General features: G+C 44.7%; 2 protein-coding genes across 2 annotated transcripts; both read right to left on the bottom strand.

The window, feature by feature from the left end:
• Positions 1-3,571: 3,571 nt before the first annotated feature.
• Positions 3,572-20,928, bottom strand: LOC111080866. Its single transcript, XM_041594531.1, has 2 exons — positions 20,495-20,928; positions 3,572-4,226 (listed from the first exon to the last, which is right to left on the bottom strand). The coding sequence occupies exons 1-2, from the start codon at positions 20,909-20,911 to the stop codon at positions 3,624-3,626; spliced, it is 1,020 nt and encodes a 339-aa protein (XP_041450465.1). The 5' UTR covers positions 20,912-20,928; the 3' UTR covers positions 3,572-3,623.
• Positions 20,929-21,661, bottom strand: LOC121404652 (centrosomal protein of 290 kDa-like). Its single transcript, XM_041594532.1, has 2 exons — positions 21,525-21,661; positions 20,929-21,463 (listed from the first exon to the last, which is right to left on the bottom strand). Exons 1-2 carry the CDS (start codon positions 21,531-21,533, stop codon positions 20,942-20,944), a joined length of 531 nt encoding a protein of 176 aa, XP_041450466.1. The 5' UTR covers positions 21,534-21,661; the 3' UTR covers positions 20,929-20,941.
• Positions 21,662-21,946: the final 285 nt, after the last annotated feature.

Here is a 21,946-nt window from a genome sequence, read left to right as displayed (position 1 = left end):
CAAATGATCCAACGGATACAAGTGCGCTTACTCCAGGGCATTTCCTGATCGGCGAACCTTTGACCGCAGCACCTGACACCTGACTCGTCAAAAGAAAACTCTGGTAAAGCGCTGGGAATTGGTTTCAGACTTAAAACATGCATTTTGGAAAAAAAGGTCTACGGAATACCTCCACGAACTACAAACTCGGCATAAATGGAAAACCACCGCTCCAAACGTGACCGAAGGATTATAAGTTTTGGTGAAGGAAGACAACCTTCCAGTAATGAAGTGGCCAATGGGTCGCATCATCAAAACTTATCCTGGGCAAGACAACCATGCACGAGTGGTTGATGTCAAAACATCGTCCGGTGTATACAAACGCCACATCAGTCGTCTCGCCCCATTATTCTCAGAGGAGGTAGCAACAAAACGCTCCAAAAATGCTATTCAAGACATTGCGGAAACAGAGGAGCCACCAACACAGCGAAAAAGGTAATCATTACCTACACTAACATCCACATTGTTTGTGTTACTTCTCATGCTGCCATTAGCATTTTCACAATCAATAAATGTGACGCAATTCGCAAACAAGCCTGGAAATTTCTATGAGAAACTTGGAACCTCAAGAATGACCATGATTGTATACTACGACTTGGATCCATATTGGAAGGATATGCAAGTCATGTCAGCCGGAATGTCCGAACTAAGACACATGTGCCCTGAACTAAAAAATGTCCCAGCCTGCAACTCCATATTTCAACACTTTCAACATTTGTACAAAGAACTACAAACAGGAAATATGCTAATGAAGGCCTCTCGACAACGCAGATCACCGCTGGATATAGTAGGAAACGTGGCACACCAGCTTTTCGGTGTACTTGACTCTATATATGATGAGAAAATGGCCAAAGTAATCGAAAAGGTACAAACCAACGAAGACTTTCTGCTACATCTACTACGAAATCAAACGTCAATTGTCGACTCCACAATGAACGTGATCAGGAAGGATAAGTCAGCCATGGACAACCGCCTAAAGGTATTGGAACAACAAGTGGCAACCATCAGCCGAGAAAGATGAACATATCACGGCGATCATCTAATTCAGTCATACCTAGGGCTCACAGCACAACTAACTCTGCTGACAACGAGTCTTCAACGTATGCAGTCTTACATATCTGATGTATTAATCGGCATTCACCATCGGACAATAAGCCCAACGGTAGTATCTCCTGAGCAATTAAGAGAGCAACTAGTCCAAATCCGGGATCACTTGCCAGCTGATAAAATGCTGCCTGTGACAACACAAAATGTGATACAATTCGGCCGCATGGCCACAAGGTACAGACTGCCCCACCATGACTTCTGCCGCAGCTGCAGGGACGAGGAGGAAATAGAGAGCATCCAGCACCTTCTCTGCAACTGTCCTGCACTCATGGGGAGGCGTCACCGAATACTCGGTGGCGCCTTCTACGAAGATCTGGACAGCCTGGCAAACATGCCTCTAGAGAAACTGGTGCTCTTTATAGAGGCCTCGGGATGGTTCGCGAAACCTCCCTAGGCAGCGGACAATATCCCGTGACGAGTGTGGGCATCACAATGGGCAGACTTGCCTCCGAGTGACCTCGACTTCAGTCGAGCAGCCCTATAAACCTAACCTAACCTAACAAGCTCATGCGAGTCGAAGGAACACTGACTGCCACACACGTCATTTTCAAGGTGACACTACCGTTAGTTTCAACAGTTCAGCTCGAAGTTTTCAGTATCATGCCGATTCCGGTCTGGGACTCAACAAGTTGGAGCTTGTTCAATCTCAAAACGACCATAATCACTGTGAACACTCACCGAGATCAATTCATGGGATTTACTCCAGAATAATTTCGACGCTGTTTTAAACTACTCAACGCAGAATACATCTGCTTTGATCATCAAACAGTCTTCAATGTCGACAATCGCTGTGAGTTTCAGTTGTTTAACAATAAAACAGCACCTTTATGTGAAGTGACCCACACGAAGGCGGACATGGTGTGGTCCAAAACTCAGCAAGCAAATAAATGGATTTTTGCAACACACTCTTCAACACACGACTTCAGGCAGTTTGCAACGGGTTTCCGTCAACCATACAACTGGAAGGAACTGGCTTACTCTCACTGTCACCTGTCACTGCTCGCAATACAGACATAAGCATCAGTACCTTCAGCACAACAATCAGTGAAGTCAAATCAACCTACACTCGATTTGGGGACATACGCTTACCAACGACACCCCCTTCGCCAGCAACTGTACAATTGGAGAACCAGACATCAGACTATCTTCAAGAATTGGAAGATTTACGCCTGCAATTAGTGGCAATCAATCAACAAAGGCTGCCACACCATCTCAACACAGTGCAGCATCATCAAATCGCTACTTATGCTGCCCTAGCAATATCAATGCTATTGATTATTGCGTTCATTCTCCGGAAGAAGTATCAATCATGGAACCCAAGGCAGTCAACAATCAACCAAGCAGACCCACACGGATCATCACCCCCGATCCCCATTCCACAACACTTTTCAGTCGACTTGGGCGACGGTTGAACACCAGTTCAACGGCCGGAGAATGTTCAGTCGCATATTTATGCATTAATTAATATTACATAGTATACACTTATCGAATAAGTCAGGTCGACCCATGTAACGGGAGACATAATAACAAACGACAAAGCATTGTAGCTGAGTCAACAATAACCGCCTCTGCAGCAATTCTGCCAACGATGCGATCGTTCTTCAGAGGGCAAAAACACTGGTGCACTTGCTGACTATCACAATTGCCCAATGACACAATATCATATTAAATCCAAATTAATTCAATATTAATTCCAATTCCCTTTTACCATATTCTTCCTAGACTCAGCACTTTCTGTACCTTTTGTTACCTATAAATAGAATTTAAGTTTGTTGAATAAAATCAGTATCAGAAACAGTACCATCACTGCCTGTTCACTCATTCTCTACAACTGCAATCAACAGAGGCTGTCGCCGTGTCTTCAGACCCTCATTTGCTCGACGTAGGAAACCCTCTCCGCAGTCCAACTGGTTCAAGTTCTAGTTGCGACGACAAATTTGTAAACGGTTTATGGTACCGTATGCATACCAAATCTTACACACACAGAAACACACATTAACAATTATAAACTTTAAATAATTCAGCCTCGACCTGCCACGACTGTCCTCAGCTTCTCCCACGCCCCGATATACATATTTCAGCTCACTTAAGCCGCCTGCACAGCCAAAAGAAAGAAATAAAGAAAGTTCTGGTGAGTTGCCGTTGCTGAGGCATACTGCCAGATACTTTAGCCAGATGACAGATGGTTGCAAATGAAAAAAAAAACGTCCCAAAAATTCCTCACAACTTCAAAAATCACATAGCTAGGAATAGTTGGCTAATACTCCGATAATACTTGAGATAATGGTGTATACTCGTAGCCGAAAAGCTTACTTAAGCGTGGCCCCACGATATATCGGACTGGGCCTAGTAGCCGGCCAGCTATACCTCTCGACTGAAGACTGAGCTGCACTCAATACAAGAAAAGACATTGATCTCTGATCAGCCAATGGTTGGCTGATTTAATCTTAACAAAAACCAAAAATAATTTCAGAAATTCAGCCAAAATGTTTCATGTTCGAATGGGTGGGCGTGGCATCACTACTGGCGCCATGCTTTACCTGCTTTTCCTGCTGCTTGATAAACGCCTTTAATTGCTCGGCATTCCCCTTGAGCCCCGTGAGCAGACTCTGCTGCGTGGTGAAAATGTCCACAGTTGTGGTGCGGGCGCAGAGGCTCTGCAGCGTGAGGGAATCGTCAAGTTGCAGCTCGACATCGAAGAGCTTCGCCTTGTCCACATCCACATAGTGTTCCTTTAGGATTTTCGCCTGCCTCTTGTTGATCTTCTGCAGCCTGCTCATTTGAATCTCAGCTCTACTGCAGTTCTCTGGCTCACATTTCGCCTGCCTTTTGGCCTTCTGCTCTGCATTGAACTGGAAGCTCTGTAGTATTTGCTCGAGCTTGGCGAATTGTTCGCGCTGCTCCTGCAGCTCGTAGCTGAGCACATCCTTCTCGTGTGAGGTCTTTGCGTGCAGTTGGGTCAGTCGATCCACCTCCGTTTTGGCAGCTACCAAGAGGCCTTGGTGCCGATCTAGCTCCAGGCGCAGCGCATCCGCTGTCTCCCGCTTCGTGGACAGCAGCGCATCCCGCAGCGCATCCCGCAGCGCATCCCGTTCGTTTATCAACGGATTAATTTTTTGTTTTTTTGTTTCACTGCGCCCCATTCCTCTTCCATTTGCACAAGGCGCAGCTGCTGTCGCGTTTTCTCCTCACTCAATGTGGCCACGGTACGTAGTGCCTCCTGCTCCTGATCACGCAGCAGGAGCAGCTCCTTGTTCAGCTGGACATGGCTGTGCTCCAAGGTCGCCCGCCTGGCCTCCAGCTGCTTGATGTACTGCTGCTGGCGCACGTTCTCTGGCTCCAGCTGCTGGCATCGACTCTGGGCCAGTTCGAGCGAGCCCATCAACTCATGTATCTTGACCTCCTTCTCCAACACCATGGCCTCAAAGTCCGACTTCAGGGCGTTGTACCGCTTTGTGATTTTATCAAAGTCAATCTGTTTCCTATCCAGCATCTCGCCGCTATGGGTGAATTTTTCATTGAGCTGCTTGCACTGGATGAGGGTCTGCTGCAACTTGGACTCAAGCTGGGTATTGCACTGCTCCGCCCACTTCTTCTTCTCGCGCAGTTTAACGAGGCGGCTCTCCAGACTCCGGCGTTTCACCTGCGTGTCCGCCAGTAGATCCTTCCATTGCTGCATCTTCTGACAGGCTCGCTTCAGCTGCTGCTCCATGCTGCCCACACGTGTCTGCTCCTCCTCCAGCTTCTTGCGTGTCTCTGCGGCCTGCTGGGCCATGTCCTGCTCGTGCGACTTCGATTTTAGCATCTTCTTGAGCTTGTGTATCTGTGCCTGCTGCTGGAATCCGAGCTCCCATATATCCGACAGCGAATTGCTTGTCGAATAGCCGGTGGTCCCCTCATCTTCATCCTTCAAGTCAAAGAAAACGTCCTTGGACCCTTCATCCAGCAACTCGCTGCCTTCTGGCTTAGAATTGGGCTTAACCTCTTGCCCGGTTGTCCGCTCGTGTCGCTCATTTGCTACGAAAGTGTTGAAATTATTTAATACGAATTTAATCTTATTTTAAATTTATTTCGTGCCACTTCAATTTTGTACTTGTTGACTTAAATTTTGTAGACTCTAGGTTGTGGATTCGGTCAACGAATCTGACTAACTGAATATTCCCAGTCGAATTTGTTGCTCAAGGCTACTGGCCAGCCTGCTGGGATTCCTCTGCTAAACGTACAAAAAGTGTAGCCAAGTAAGCGTGTGATTTGGGTTTTTTTATACCCGTACTCAAAAAAGAGTTAAGGGGTATATTAGATTTGTGGTAAAAGTGGATGTGTGTAACGCAGAGAAGGAAACGTTTCCGACCCCATAAAGTATATATATTCTTGATCAGCATCAATAGCCGAGTCGATATAGCCATGTCTGTCTGTCCGTCTGTCCGTCTGTCTGTCTTGTTGAGCGCCTAGATCTCAGAGACTATAAGAGCTAGGGCAACCAAATTTGGTTTCCAGACTTATGTGATATCCCACTGCTACAAGTACATTTCAAAATTTCGCCTCGCCCCCTTCCGCCCCCACAAAAGACGAAAATCTGTAGCAGGCACAGTTTTAAAGATACGGTTAAACTAAAAACGCAGTATTGTAGAGACTGACCATATATACCAGACTGCCGAATCTGAATCAGATCGGACTATAATTATAGCCAGAATGAAGAAATTAATTTTCAGCTGCTTCCCCTCCCCCTCCCGCCCACGACAACGCAACTCGTTTTCCTTCTCGCTCGCACACTCTGCCGCGTTCAGTGCGCGAGCAACCCCTAGCGGAGGAGAGATGAAATGTGAATGGAACATGTAAAATCTACATGTTAGATGTAGAATAGACATTGTATATGTAGATATAGATAGGAGATGTAGCAAAAAAATTTAAAATGTAAATTTTTTTTTTTTCATAAAATTCAAAAAAATCATAAGCTCAATAATGTATATACTGACTGAGTACGGGTATAAGTAGAGTCGTGTCCCCAGAAACGACTCACACGTTCCTTCTCGTTTTTTTTTTTTTTCATTGTAAGCAATTATCACAGACAAATACTTAACGTACTGCAGCCTACTTGCTGCTTACTGTCCACTGTCCGCTGTCTGTTGTTTCAATTTCAATTATAAACTTCAAATAATTCAGCCTCGACCTGCCACGACTGTCCTCAACTTCTCATACGCCCCGATATACATATTTCAGCTCACTTAAGCCGTCTGCACAGCCAAAAGAAAGAAATAAAGAAAGTTCTGGTGAGTTGTATCGCTTTGTGATTTTATCAAAGTCGATCTGTTTCCTATCCAGCATCTCGCCGCTATGGGCGCATTTTTCATTGAGTTGCTGGCACTGGATGAGGGTCTGCTGCAACTTGGACTCAAGCTGGGTATTGCACTGCTCCGCCCACTTCTTCTTCTCGCTCAGTTTATCGAGGCGGCTCTCCAGACTCTGGCGTTTCACCTGCGTGTCCGCCAGTAGATCCTTCGATTGCTGCTTCTCCTGACAGGCTCGCTTCAGCTGCTGCTCCATGCTGCCCACTCGTGTCTGCTCCTCCTCCAGCTTCTTGCGTGTCTCTGCGGCCTGCTGGGCCATGTTGACCTGCTCGTACGACTGTGCCTGCTGCTGGAATCCCTGCTCCCATATATCCGACAGCGAATTGCTTGTCGAATAGCTGGTGGTCCGTCAAAGAAAACGTCCTTGGACCCTTCATCCAGCAACTCGCTGCCTTCTGGCTTAGCCTTGGGCGCCGGACTCTTGCCCGGTTGTCCGCTCGTGTCGCTCATTTGCTACGAAAGTGTTGAAATTATTTATACGAATTTAATCTTATTTTAAATTTATTTCGTAGCACTTCAATTTTGTACTTGTAGACTTAAATTTTAATGTTTTATTCATTTATTGGCCAACAGATTTAAAATATCCTTAACTGGCTAAACTAGCTTAATTCTACCTTAAATAATAAAAAACAACAACAAAATATAAAAAATCAATCATGAAAAAGAAAAAAGTCGGAAAGTATCCATCTGACGGCTCTCTTCCCCTGGCAAAAGTCAAACCGCATCCCTGCTGGCAGCGCATTGTGTTGGCGGAGAGCCCTGGAGATGGGCTCATTATTGCCATAGTTGGTCCGATGCCGATCGACCACAAAAGGTGCATGCGCTCTTAGGCTCCTGGCAGGCGCACTGAAGCCAATCCGACTAAGCAGGTCAGGGCAATCAATGTTACCCACTAGTAGATTATACAGAAATATCTGTGCCGCGATGGTCCTACGATCCTCGAGAGAGGAGAGGTGCACAAGGCGGCATCTACGCTCATACGATGGCAAGGGGAGAGAAAATTGCAAGGGTTTGAGTGCAAACTTTAGAAACCTTCTTTGCAGTCTCTCGATACGTGAAATTTGCACGGCCCCGGTGGGGTTCCAAACAACGGAAGCGTACTCGAGCCGCGAGCGTACAAGGAACGAGTACAGACATAGCCTCGTATATGTGTCTCTGAACTGGGATGCATTGCGTTTAACAAAGCCGAATAAAATTCAAATGCTCGACAAAAAGAAATTTTGATTCGAACAAGACCCCTAGGTCAAGTATGTCCGTCTGTTTTAAAAGCGGATGGCCATCTATTGAATATGAGGCCATCACACTAAAGACACACTTCCTAAAAGAAACAGAATAGCATTTGCTAATGTTGAGAGGGAGCGAGTTACGTCTGCACCAACGAGCAACTCCGTCCAGATCGCGCTGCAGCAGGATACTGTCGCTTAAGGTTTTGACAGCCCGGAAAATTTTCAATTTATCAGCAAAGAGCAGATACTCAGAGCCTTGGATGCTGGGACATATGTCATTGATAAATATTAAGAACAGCAGAGGACCAAGTGCACTTCCCTGTGAAAGGCCGGAAGTAGCCACATATGGGTCCGAATGCTTTCCATTTATCAACACCACATACTCCCGTCTCTCAAGATAACCAACCGAGCAGGCGGGAATGAATCCCTAGTTGATATAACTTGACTATAAGGGCACTGTGAGAAACTTTGTCAAAGGCCTTGGCAAAGTCAGTATACACAGCGTCAACTTGAGTGTGCAACTCAAAGGTCGTGGATCTACCCGCCATAAACCCGTGTTGATTTGGGCTGATATACGACTTCATGAGGAAAGTTATCTTTTTGGTTAGGATTCGCTCAAAAAGCTTCGACACATTACTAAGTTTGGCAATTGGTCTATAATTGGAGATCAAATTCTTAGCACCTTTTTTAAAAATGGGCGTAATTGTGGCAGCCTTCCAACTATCACAGAAACAACCCGTGGCAAGAGACCTTGTGAAGAGTATTTTGAGAGGATCACAAAAAGCAATATCACAATTGCGAAGAAGGAAGGGAGAAATGCCATCACCGTCGGGCTTATTAGAATTGTCGAAATCGACAACAGCCTCCAAGATGTCAGCGTCAGATATAGCTAATGCACCAATATTGACGACCGAAGGAATAGAATTTAGAGTACCTAAGTCATGCCAAACGGCATAAGGTTCAAAATTTGATCTGAAAAAAGAAGCAAACAACTTAGCTATGCCACAATCAGTATTTGCAGTCAAATCACCTAAGCTCAAAGCAGATGGAAGCGAGCTCGTCGATCTTTTGGAACTTACGAAGCGCCAGAACGACCTGGGATTGGTTTTAAGTCCCCTCTCAACGTCAGAAATGTACTGGATATATATAAAAATTTATTCAGAAAGGTGAATTCGCGCTCATGCTGCATATACCTCGCCCAGTCAACAGGGTCACGCGTCCTAGCAAAACGTTTATAGAACTTGTTACGTAGATTTTTATATCTCCCTAGACCCTTAGTATACCACGGTAGCCTATAAGAGCCATGCACTCTTTTGGAAGCCCTACTTTCAATAATGTGACGAACAGTATTTACGAAACTGCAATAAGAAGCGTCAGCCACAGGATGCGACAGAACAGAAGCCCAGTTTATGTTCGACAAATCAACCCGAATAACATCAAGACTTTTATCAGTAAAGAAATAATCAGAAAATCGTTCCGCCCAGGGCGAATACCGATGGAATTTAGACGAAACTACCAAGGGCATATGATGCATGTCGCATTCTGCAATAGGCAATTCGCAACATTTAACACAGCAATCGATATCAGAACTAGCAAAAACTAAGTCTTGAATCTTATTTAACCTATTGAATACATTATTTACTTGGGATAAGCCCATACTAAAGCAGTCATCTATAAAAAGAATTTCTTGCGGCAAGTGAACATTGCTGGGCATCATAGCCGACGATTGAGGATCGGCGGTCCATACTAGGGAACCCAATTAAAGTCGCCAACAACGCAGAGCTGCTGACGGTTGTAGACTCTAGGTTGTGGATTCGGTCAACGAATCTCGACGAATTTCGTCCTCAAGTCAAAGAAAACGTCCTTGGACCTTTTATCCAGCAACGCGCTGCCTTCTGGCTTAGCCTTGGGCGCCGGACTCTTGCCCGGTCCACAACTGTGGACATTTCCACCACGCAGCAGAGTCTGCTCACGGGACTCAAGGGGAATGCCGAGCAGTTCAAGGCGTTTATCAAGCAGCAGGAAAAGCAGGTAAAGCAGTGCGCCAGTAGTGATGCCACGCCCACCCATTCGAACATGAAACATTTTGGCTGAATTTTCTGCAATTATTTTTATACCCGTACTCAAAAAAGAGTTAAGGGGTATATTAGATTTGTGGTAAAAGGGGATGTGTGCAACGCAGAGAAGGAAACGTTTCCGACCCCATAAAGTATATGTATATATTCTTAATCGGCATCAATAGCCGAGTCGATATACCCGTTTGGCTGTCTTTGCTGTCCTCTACCTTTTTTCCACTGACCTTAACCGTTTCGTTGTTCAATGATTTTAGAGCACAGTTCTAACTCTTGCTTTGGTTTTTAGCAATGCCATGCGGCATGCGCCCGCTAAATGCTACCCGATACACAGCTTACCCGCATATACCAGCTACCCGCTATCCGCTATCCGTAGCTTACACAGCTTACCCGATACCAAAGTTGTGTTCTTCACGCCACGAACCGGGCTCGCTGCCTCGCTGCCCATTCCCCGCCCATTCCCTGCGCCTTACTCTTGCCCGGTTGTCCGCTCGTGTCGCTCATTTGCTACGAAAGTGTTGAAATTATTTAATACGAATTTAATCTTATTTTAAATTTATTTCGTACCACATCAATTTTTTACTTGTAGACTTAAATTTTGTAGACTCTAGGTTGTGGATTCGGTCAACGAATCTGACTAACTGAATATTCCCAGTCGAATTTGTTGCTCAAGGCTACTGGCCAGCCTGCTGGGCTTCCTCTGCTAAACGTACTAAAAGTGTAGCCAATTAAGCGTGTGATTTGGTTTTTTTTTTTTCATTGTAAGCAATTATCACAGACAAATACTTAATGTACTGCAGCTTACTTGCAGCTTACTGTCCACTGTCCACTGTCCGCTGTCCACTGTCCACTGTCCACTGTCCACTGTCCACTGTCCACTGTCCACTGTCCACTGTCCACTGTCCACTGTCCACTGTCCACTGTCCACTGTCCACTGTCCACTGTCCACTGTCCACTGTCCACTGTCCGCTGTCCGCTGTCCACTGTCCGCTGTCTGTTGTTTCAATTTCCATTATTGTTCAGTCGCATATTTATGCATTAATTAATATTAAATAATATACACTTATCGAATAAGTCAGGTCGACCCATGTAACGGGAGACATAATAACAAACGACAAAGCATTGTAGCTGAGTCAACAATAACCGCTTCTGCAGCAATTCTGCCAACGATGCGATCGCTCTTAAGAGGGCAAAAACACTGGTGCAATTGCTGACTATCACAATTGCCCAATAACACAATATCATATTAAATCCAAATTAATTCAATATTAATTCCAATTCCCTTTTACCATTTTCTTACTAGACTCAGCACTTTCTGTACCTTTTGTTACCTATAAATAGAATTTAAGTTTGTTGAATAAAATCAGTATCAGAAACAGTACCATCACTGCCTGCTCACTCATTCTCTACAACTGCAATCAACAGAGGCTGTCGCCGTGTCTTCAGACCCTCATTTGCTCTACGTAGGAAACCTTCTCCGCAGTCCAACTGGTTCAAGTTCTAGTTGCGACGACAAATTTGTAAACGGTTTATGTACCGTATGCATACCAAATCACACACACACAGAAACACACATTAACATTTGGTGACCCCGGAGCAGGAAAACCTGCAGATCACACTGAAGAAGTCACCAGGACTTTTCAACACAAACTGGCAGCAAGCCACATACTTACGGTAGAATCTCCTACCAATAGTAGAGCAAATTGGCAGATCTGTCACTTTCAGCTCATCAGCCAACAAGATCAACGATTAATAATATCAAGATCACAAGTGCGTTTCACCAGCACAAAACCTCCATCCAGTACGTCGTCTGTACTTATACTTTGACCAACATCGGTTGCGAATAGGAGCGTATCCAGCTGCAATGCGAATAAAAGACTCCCAACGGGTCAAAGTATAAGTAAGAGGCAAAATGGATTCCCACAAGGAGGAACACGCTGTCACCACGGAGGCTTACAGCAAATTGCCTTCACTATGTCGCCGACAAAAGGCCATAGTAGAGTCCATAAAACGCATTCTGAGACAAATTCTCAAAGGCGGGAGGACGTACTTCAAGTGATTTGATAAAATCACTATGGACTCAAGCACAAGAAGTCCATTTTTCTATCCACGAGGAATATGATAACCCAGAAGAAGGAGGATACAACATGGAAGCCTACCTGACCCTGGAAAAAGAGGTTCAAAGAGCATTGGCAAAACCAGCCACATCAAACAATAATGAAGTGCAGCTTCCACGCATCAACATTCCCAAGTTTGATGGGGACATGCTAAAATGGTTCCAGTTCTATGACCTGTTTTCATGTATGATACATGAAACAAACATGCCCGCAGTTCGGAAGATGTGGTATCTAAAAACAACAGTAACTGGAGAGGCAGAAAGATTGATCCGACATATCGATCTAAAGGAAGAAAATTATTTGAGCGCCTGGGAAATTCTGATTGATACATACAACAATCCCAGAGATGTCGCTAGCACGGTATTGAACCGCTTCCTAAATTATAACACAGTTAATGACGACTCAAAGTCATTAACATAGTTTTACGTTACAATTAACGAATCCCTGGCATCACTAAAGGGATTGGGCATCAATATATCCACATGGGATCCAATATTGATTGCCGTCATCAAAAATAAGCTGGATGTCACTAACAGAGCCTTGTACGAGCAATCATTCGGAAGCTCAAAGGAAATACAGGCCTTGGACACAATGCTTCAGTTCCTAGAACAAAGAGTTTGAGTTCTAGGAACAGGCAAAAAGACACAAATGTCAATGAAGGAGCCAAAAGGCACAACATGTGCAACAGTAAGCACTGGAAAATCGAATACGCCTCTCTGCTCATTCTGCAAGAAGGCAAGCCATAGGCTCTACAATAATTACAACCTGCAAGCTACAGCAAAAGTAGCAGTAGAAGCAAACAATGGACAGAGAGCCAATTTCAGAGCCTTGCTGGATTCAGGATCACAGATCAACCTGATCTCTGAACGAATGGCATCAATGTTGTCAGTAAAACTTAATGATACAACATTACGCATCGAAGGAATTGGAGGTCTTTTTATCCACTGTTTTATAGCGTTTTAACTGTTTTAAATCCGCTGTGAACTCAACTTGTTGAATCGTTCGTAGGATCATAGTGCGAGCACGCCTTAGTTCTCCTGCGCAAAGTGTCGTTGTAGGTGCTCTATTAGTTTTGTAGCAGAAGCGAAACATGTACGCTACAATACGTTGTAGTTTATTGAACGAGTTGCTATGTCTGCATGTGTATAACTCTTCTCCGAGAGAGCTAGATGCGATTGGCAAGCTGACATGCTTAGCCTTTCTCTCGAGATTGCTGGGCTCAATGATGGGTGGTTTTGTCCATTTATCTCCTGATCCGTGCAAGAATAATGGTCCGTATAGCCATAGACTATGATCCCTTAGCTTGCTTGCTAGGATTCCTCTTGAAAGGACGTCTGCTGCGTTGTTGGCTGATGAAACATGCAACAGTCGTCCACATAGAAATCGTTCTTCAATGCAGCAGATCCAATAGGTAATCTGTTTTGGCTCCGAGTTGCAAAATGATCCAGACAGAGCAGATGTGGTCCCATATGTGACTGTTTTTAAGCGATAGTACCTGATATCTTCAGATGGATTGTTTCTCCAGACTATCATCTGATGAAATTGATCCTCGGGATTTATCCACACTTGTCGGTACATTTTCTCGATGTCCGCTGTAAATACGTACTTGTGTATAGGAAAACGTAGTAGAATGGACATAAGTTCACTCTGAACTGTGGGTCCGGCATGCAGAATGTCGTTTAGAGACTTTCCGCTTGTTGATTTACATGATGCATCAAAAACGACTCGTTCAGTCAAAGACCAGCAGAGCACGAGTAAATGTTCTAATAAAATCCCTTCACGGCGGATTTACGCAAAGAATTGAAGCATTCGTACTACCTCAGATAATTGCTGATCAACCAGCGCAGGCACTCGATGAAATGAACTTGAACATACCAACCAATTGCCCACTGGCAGATCCGGATTTCTATAAACAGGCAAACATGCTCATCGGAGCAGAGCACTATTATTCGCTACTACTCCCAGATCAAAAACAGCCAAATTCAGGAGGCCCGTTGCTGCAAAATACAAAATTGGGATGGACTGTGGCAGGAAAAATCAGGTCTGCACACAACTTCGCATCCATTTGTACAATTGGACTCAACGAGCTAATGGAAAAATTCTGGACTCTGGACAACTTAGAGACGGAAGAAAAACCACGCACGCCAATCGAAGCACATTGCGAAGCTCACTTTATAGAGAACTTACAAACAGCATCGGATGGCAGGTTGATAGTAAAACTCCCATTTTCCGAACACTCTTCAGCCCTGGGGAGGTCTTTGGAAACTGCAACGAAAAGATTCCTGGCATTAGAGCGACGGATTTCAGCAGACACCTGGAAAGGCTATGTGGAATTCATGATTGAATATGAAGGACTTGGACACATGAAGATGGTCCCAGCAACTCAAGTGCCGGAGAGACACTACTTCATACCACACCACTGTGTACTCAAACCTGAGAGCACCAGCACAAAGTTACGGGTCGTTTTTGATGCATCAATTAATTCAACAAGCGGAAAGTCTCTAGACGACATTCTGCATGCCGGACCCACAGTTCAGAGTGAACTTATGTCCATTCTACTACGTTTTCGTATACACAAGTACGTATTCACAGCGGACATCGAGAAAATGTACCGACAAGTGTGGATAAATCCCGAGGATCAATTTCATCAGATGATAGTCTGGAGAAACAATCCATCTGAAGATATCAGGTACTATCGCTTAAAAACAGTCACATATGGGACCACATCTGCTCTGTCTGGATCATTTGGCAACTCGGAGCCAAAACAGATTACCTATTGGATCTGCTGCATTGAAGAACGATTTCTATGTGGACGACTGTTGCATGTTTCAACAGCCAACAACGCAGCAGACGTCCTTTCAAGAGGAATCCTAGCAAGCAAGCTAAGGGATCATAGTCTATGGCTATACGGACCATTATTCTTGCACGGATCAGGAGATAAATGGACAAAACCACCCATCATTGAGCCCAGCAATCTCGAGAGAAAGGCTAAGCATGTCAGCTTGCCAATCGCATCTAGCTCTCTCGGAGAAGAGTTATACACATGCAGACATAGCAACTCGTTCAATAAACTACAACGTATTGTAGCGTACATGTTTCGCTTCTGCTACAAAACTAATAGAGCACCTACAACGACACTTTGCGCAGGAGAACTAAGGCGTGCTCGCACTATGATCCTACGAACGATTCAACAAGTTGAGTTCACAGCGGATTTAAAACAGTTAAAACGCTATAAAACAGTGGATAAAAAGAGTTCGATCATTTCGTTATCTCCCTTACTAGGAGATGATGAGCTCATCCGAGTTGGCGGAAGACTCGAAGAAGCTCAAATTCCGTTCAACGCAAAACATCCAATCCTGCTACCGTACAACGACCCAATAGTCAAAATGATTATGCGAGAGCTTCATGAGGAAAATCTGCATTGCGGTGCTCAAGCATTAAGGGCAATCGCAAGACAACAATATTGGATTATCAACGACAAGACGATGGCTAGAAGCATCATACATAGCTGTATTAGATGCACCAGAGCCAGACCAAAGCTGATGCACCAGATCATGGGCAATCTTCCAGCACAAAGAGTCACGCAAGCACGCCCATTCCTAAATGCAGGCGTTGACTACTTTGGACCAATTATGATCCACCATAAAATCCGAGGAAAACGGCCAGATAAGGCAAACATTGCCGTATTCTGCTGCTTCTCCACAAAGGCTGTACATCTGGAGTTAGTAAGTGACTTAACCACAGATGCATTCTTGGCAGCACTCCGGCGATTCCTTAGCAGACGCGGGAAGTGTCAGACTATTCATTGCGACAACGCAACAAATTTCGTCGGCGCAAATAATAAGCTAAAGGAATTGAAAGAAGCAATATTTAGCGAAAAGGCATATGCTCTGATCACAAATCATTGCAACAAAAAACAAGTGGATTTTAAATTCATTCCTCCTCGGGCCCCATCGTTTGGCGGCCTCTGGGAAGCTGAAGTAAAATCAGCGAAAAGGCTGTTAATTACAACCACAGAAACAGCATCCTTGACGTTTGAGGAGCTGAACACAGTCATAATCGAAATTGAAGCGATTCTCAACTCCCGACCCATAACTCCAATGTCAAATGATCCAACGGATACATGTGCGCTTACTCCAGGGCAATTCCTGATCAGCGAACCTTTGACCGCAGCACCTGACGTCAACACTGATCGTCAAAAGAAAACTCTGGTAAAGCGCTGGGAATTGGTTTCACACTTAAAACATGCATTTTGGAAAAAAAGGTCTACGGAATACCTCCACGAACTACAAACTCGGCATAAATGGAAAACCACCGCTCCAAACGTGACCGAAGGATTATTAGTTTTGGTGAAGGAAGACAACCTTCCAGTAATGAAGTGGCCAATGGGTCGCATAATCAAAACTTATCCTGGGCAAGACAACCATGCACGAGTGGTTGATGTCAAAACATCGTCCGGTGTATACAAACGCCCCATCAGTCGTCTCGCCCCATTATTCTCAGAGGAGGTAGCACTTCTCTTGCTGCCATTAGCATTTTCACAATCAATAAATGTGACGCAATTTGCAAACAATATTCTATGAGAAACTTGGAACCTTAAGAATGACCATGATTGTATACTACGACTTGGATCCATATTGGAAGGATATGCAAGTCATGTCAGCCGGAATGTCCGAACTAAGACACATGTGCCCTGAACTAAAAAATGTCCCAGCGTGCAACTCCATATTTCAACACTTTCAACATTTGTACAAAGAACTACAAACAGGAAATATGCTAATGAAGGCCTCTCGACAACGCAGATCACCGCTGGAAAACGTGGCACACGAGCTTTTCGGTGTACTTGACTCTACATTTGCTGAGAAAATTTCCAAAGTAATCGAAAAGGTACAAACCAACGAAGACTTTCTGCTACATCTACTACGAAATCAAACGTCAATTGTCGACTCCACAATGAACGTGATCAGGAAGGATAAGTCAGCCATAGACAACCGCCTAAAGGTATTGGAATAACAAGTGGCAACCATCAGTCGAGAAATCTAATTCAGTCATACCTAGGGCTCACAGCACAACTAACTCTGCTGACAACGTTTGCAGTCTTACATATCTGATGTATTAATCGGCATTCACCATCGGAAAATAAGCCCAACGCTAGTATCTCCTGAGCAATTAAGAGAGCAACTAGTCCAAATCCGGGATCACTTGCCAGCTGATAAAATGCTGCCTGTCACAACACAAAATGTGATACAATTATACAAGCTCATGCGAGTCGAAGGAACACTGACTGCCACACACGTCATTTTCAAGGTGACACTACCGTTAGTTTCAACAGTTCAGCTCGAAGTTTTCAGTATCATGCCGATTCCGGTCTGGGACTCAACAAGTTGGAGCTTGTTTAATCTCAAAACGACCATAATCACTGTGAACACTCACCGAGATCAATTCATGGGATCTACTCCAGAATAATTTCGACGCTGTTTTAAACTACTCAACGCATGCTTTGATCATCAAACAGTCTTCAATGTCGACAATCGCTGTGAGTTTCAGTTGTTTAACAATAAAACAGCACCTTTATGTGAAGTGACCCACACGAAGGCGGACATGGTGTGGTCCAAAACTCAGCAAGCAAATAAATGGATTTTTGCAACACACTCTTCAACACACGACTTCAGGCAGTTTGCAACGTATCTCCGTCAACCATACAACTGGAAGGAACTGGCTTACTCTCACTGTCACCTAGATGCACTGCTCGCAATACAGAAATAAGCATCAGTACCTTCAGCACAACAATCAGTGAAGTCAAATCAACCTACACTCGATTTGGGGACATACGCTTACCAACGACACCCCCTTCGCCAGCAACTGTACAATTGGAGAACCAGACACCAGACTATCTTCAAGAATTGGAAGACTTACGCCTGCAATTAGTGGCAATCAATCAACAAAGGCTGCCACACCATCTCAACACAGTGCAGCATCATCAAATCGCTACTTATGCTGCCCTAGCAATATCAATGCTATTGATTATTGCGTTCATTCTCCGGAAGAAGTATCAATCATGGAACCCAAGGCAGTCAACAATCAACCAAGCAGACCCACACGGATCATCACCCCCGATCCCCATTCCACAACACTTTTCAGTCGACTTGGGCGACGGTTGAACACCAGTTCAACGGCCGGGAGAATGTTCAGTCGCATATTTATGCATTAATTAATATTACATAGTATACACTTATCGAATAAGTCAGGTCGACCCATGTAACGGGAGACATAATAACAAACGACAAAGCATTTTAGCTGAGTCAACAATAACCGCTTCTGCAGCAATTCTGCCAACGATGCGATCGCTCTTCAGAGGCCAAAAATACTGGTGCACTTGCTGACTATCACAATTGCCCAATAACACAATATCATATTAAATCCAAATTAATTCAATATTAATTCCAATTCCCTTTTACCATATTCTTACTAGACTCAGCTTTTTCTGTACCTTTTGTCACCTATAAATAGAATTTAAGTTTGTTGAATAAAATCAGTATCAGAAACAGTACCATCACTGCCTGTTCACTCATTCTCTACAACTGCAATCAACAGAGGCTGTCGCCGTGTCTTCAGACCCTCATTTGCTCTACGTAGGAAACCTTCTCCGCAGTCCAACTGGTTCAAGTTCTAGTTGCGACGACAAATTTGTAAACGGTTTATGGTACCGTATGCATACCAAATCACACACACACAGGAACACACATTAACAATTATAAACTTTAAATAAATCAGCCTCGACCTGCCACGACTGTCCTCAGCTTCTCCCACGCCCCGATCTACATATTTCAGCTAACTTAAGCCGCCTGCACAGCCAAAAGAAAGAAATAAAGAAAGTTCTGGTGAGTTTCCGTTGCTGAGGCATACTGCCAGATACTTTAGCCAGATGACAGATGGTTGCAAATGAAAAAAAACGAGAAGGAACGTGTGAGTCGTTTCTGGGGACACGACTCTACTTATACCTGTACTCAGTCAGTATATACATTATTGAGCTTATGATTTTTTAGAATTTTAGAAAAAACGAGAAGGAACGTGTGAGTCGCTTCTGGGGACGCGACTCTACTTATACCCGTACTCAGTCTGTATATACATTTTTGAGCTAATGATTTTTTAGAATTTAAAAAAAAAAATTTTACATTTTTGCTACATCTGTTATCTACATCTAAATCTACAATGTATATTCCACATCTAACATGTAGATTGTACATGTACCATTTATATTCTACATCTCCTCCGCTTAGGGTTGCTCGCGCCTGAACGCGGCAGAGTGTGCGAGCGAGAAAGAGAATCAGTAGCGTCAGCAGCGCTGGAGAAGGAGAGGGAACCAACAGAAAATTCATTTCTTCATTCTGGCTATAATTATGATCCGATCTGATTCAGATTCGGCAATCTAGTAGATATGTTATTTTCTACGATACTGCGTTTTTAGTTTTATCGTATCTTTAAAATTGTGCCTGCCACAGATTTTCGTCCTTTATGGGGGCGGAAGGGGGCGGGGCGAAATTTTGAAATACACTTGTAGCAGTGTGATATTACATGAGTCTGGAAACAAAATTTGGTTGCTCTAGCTCTTATAGTCTCTGAGATCTAGGCGCTCATCAAGACGGACAGACGGACGGACGGACGGACGTACGGACGGACAGACAGACAGACATGGCTATATCGACTCGGCTATTGATGCTGATCAAGAATATATATACTTTATGGGGTCGGAAACGTTTCCTTCTCTGCGTTACACACATCCACTTTTACCACAAATCTAATAAACCCCTTAACTCTTTTTTGAGTACGGGTATAAAAAGTCCCAAAAATTCCTCACAACTTCAAACATCACATAGCTAGGAATAGTTGGCTAATACTCCGATAATACTTGAGATAATGGTGTATACTCGTAGCCGAAAAGCTTACTTAAGCGTGGCCCCACGATATATCAGACTGGGCCTAGTAGCCGGCCTGCTATACCTCTCGACTGAAAACTCAGCTGCACTCAATACAAGAAAAGACATTGATCTCTGATCAGCCAATGGTTGTCTGAATTAATCTAAACAAAAACCAAAAATAATTGCAGAAAATTCAGCCAAAATGTTTCATGTTCGAATGGGTAGGCGTGGCATCACTACTGGCGCCCTGCTTTTCCTGCTGCTTGATAAACGCCATGAATTCCTCGGCATTATCCTTGAGCCCCGTGAGCAGACTCTGCTGCGTGGTGGAAATGTCCACAGTTGCGGTGCGGGCGCAGAGGCTCTGCAGCGTGAGGGAATCGTCAGGTTGCAGCTCGACATCGAAGAGATTCGCCTTGTCCACATCCACATAGTGTTCCTTTAGGATTTTCGCCTGCCTCTTGTTGATCTTCTGCAGCCTGCTCATTTGAATCTCAGCACTCCAGTTTCAGCCAACTTCTCCGCACAGCTACTGCAGTTCTCTGGCTCACATTTCGCCTGCTTTTTGGCCTGCTGCTCTGCATTGAACTGGACGCTCTGTAGTATTTGCTCGAGCTTGGCGAATTGTTCGCGCTGCTCCTGCAGCGCATCCCGCAGCGCATCCCGTTCGTTTATCAACGGATTAATTTTCTGCTGTAGCTGCGAATAGTTTGTGGCCAAATGTTGTTTCACTGCGCCCCATTCCTCTTCCATTTGCACAAGGCGCAGCTGCTGTCGCGTTTTCTCCTCACTCAATGTGGCCACGGTACGTAGTGCCTCCTGCTCCTGATCACGCAGCAGGAGCAGCTCCTTGTTCAGCTGGGCATGGCTGTGCTCCAAGGTCGCCCGCCTGGCCTCCAGCTGCTTGATGTACTGCTGCTGGCGCACGTTCTCTGGCTCCAGCTGCTGGCATCGAATCTGGGCCAGTTCGAGCGAGCCCTTCAACTCATGTATCTTGACCTCCTTCTCCAACACCATGGCCTCAAAGTCCGACTCCAGGACGTTGTAACGCTTTGTGATTTTATCGAAGTCGATCTGTTTCATATCCAGCAGCTCGCCGCTATGGGCGCATTTTCATTTGAGCTGCTTGCACTGGATGAGGGTCTGCTGCAGCTTGGACTCAAGCTGGGTATTGCACTGCTCCGCCCACTTCTTCTTCTCGCGCAGTTTAACGAGGCGGCTCTCCAGACTCCGGCGTTTCACCTGCGTGTCCGCCAGTAGATCCTGCGATTGCTGCTTCTCCTGACAGGCTCGCTTCAGCTGCTGCTCCATGCTGCCCACACGTGTCTGCTCCTCCTCCAGCTTCTTGCGTGTCTCTGCGGCCTGCTGGGCCATGTTGTCCTGCTCGTGCGACTTCGATTTTAGCATATTCTTGAGCTTGTGTATCTGTGCCTGCTCCTGGAATCCCTGCTCCCATATATCCGACAGCGAATGGCTTGTCGAATTGCTGGTGGTCCCCTCATCTTCATCCTCCAAGTCAAAGAAAACGTCCTTGGACCCTTCATCCTTGGACCCTTCATCCAGCAACTCGCTGCCTTCTGGCTTAGCCGTGGGCGCCGGACTCTTGCCCGGTTGTCCGCTCGTGTCGCTCATTTGCTACGAAAGTGTTAAAAATTATTTAATACGAATTTAATCTTATTTTAAATTTATTTCGTACCACTTCCATTTTGTACTTGAAAAAACGTAGACTCTAGGTTGTGGATTCGGTCAACGAATCTGACTAACTGAATATTCCCAGTCGAATTTGTTGCTCAAGGCTACTGGCCAGCCTGCTGGGCTTCCAAGTGTAGCCAAGAAGCGTGTGATTTGGGTTTTTTTTTTTCATTGTAAGCAATAATCACAGACAAATACTTAACGTACAGCAGCTTACTTTAGCCAGATGACAGATGGTTGCAAATGAAAAAAAAAACGTCCCAAAAATCCCTCACTTCAAACATCACATAGCTAGGAATAGTTGGCTAATACTCCGATAATACTTGAGATAATGGTGTATACTCGTAGTCGAAAAGCTTACTTAAGCGTGGCCCAACGATATATCGGACTGGGCCTAGTAGCCGGCCTTCTATACCTCTCGACTGA

This window comes from Drosophila obscura, unplaced genomic scaffold (assembly GCF_018151105.1).
Source record: "Drosophila obscura isolate BZ-5 IFL unplaced genomic scaffold, ASM1815110v1 contig_29, whole genome shotgun sequence".
In the NCBI taxonomy this organism is placed as follows: domain Eukaryota; kingdom Metazoa; phylum Arthropoda; class Insecta; order Diptera; family Drosophilidae; genus Drosophila; species Drosophila obscura.
Note: the sequence above shows the minus strand (reverse complement) of the source record. Positions and strands in the feature narration are given on the sequence as shown.

Bases quoted from the DNA above. Each gene is read 5' to 3' on its own strand.
- LOC111080866 (XM_041594531.1), bottom strand. From the start codon at position 20,911: ATGAAACAGATCGACTTCGATAAAATCACAAAGCGTTACAACGTCCTG. The intron at 4,227-20,494 runs CGGGATGCGCTG...CGGGATGCGCTG, and splicing joins TTAATCCGTTGATAAACGAA to CGGGATGCGCTGCGGGATGC.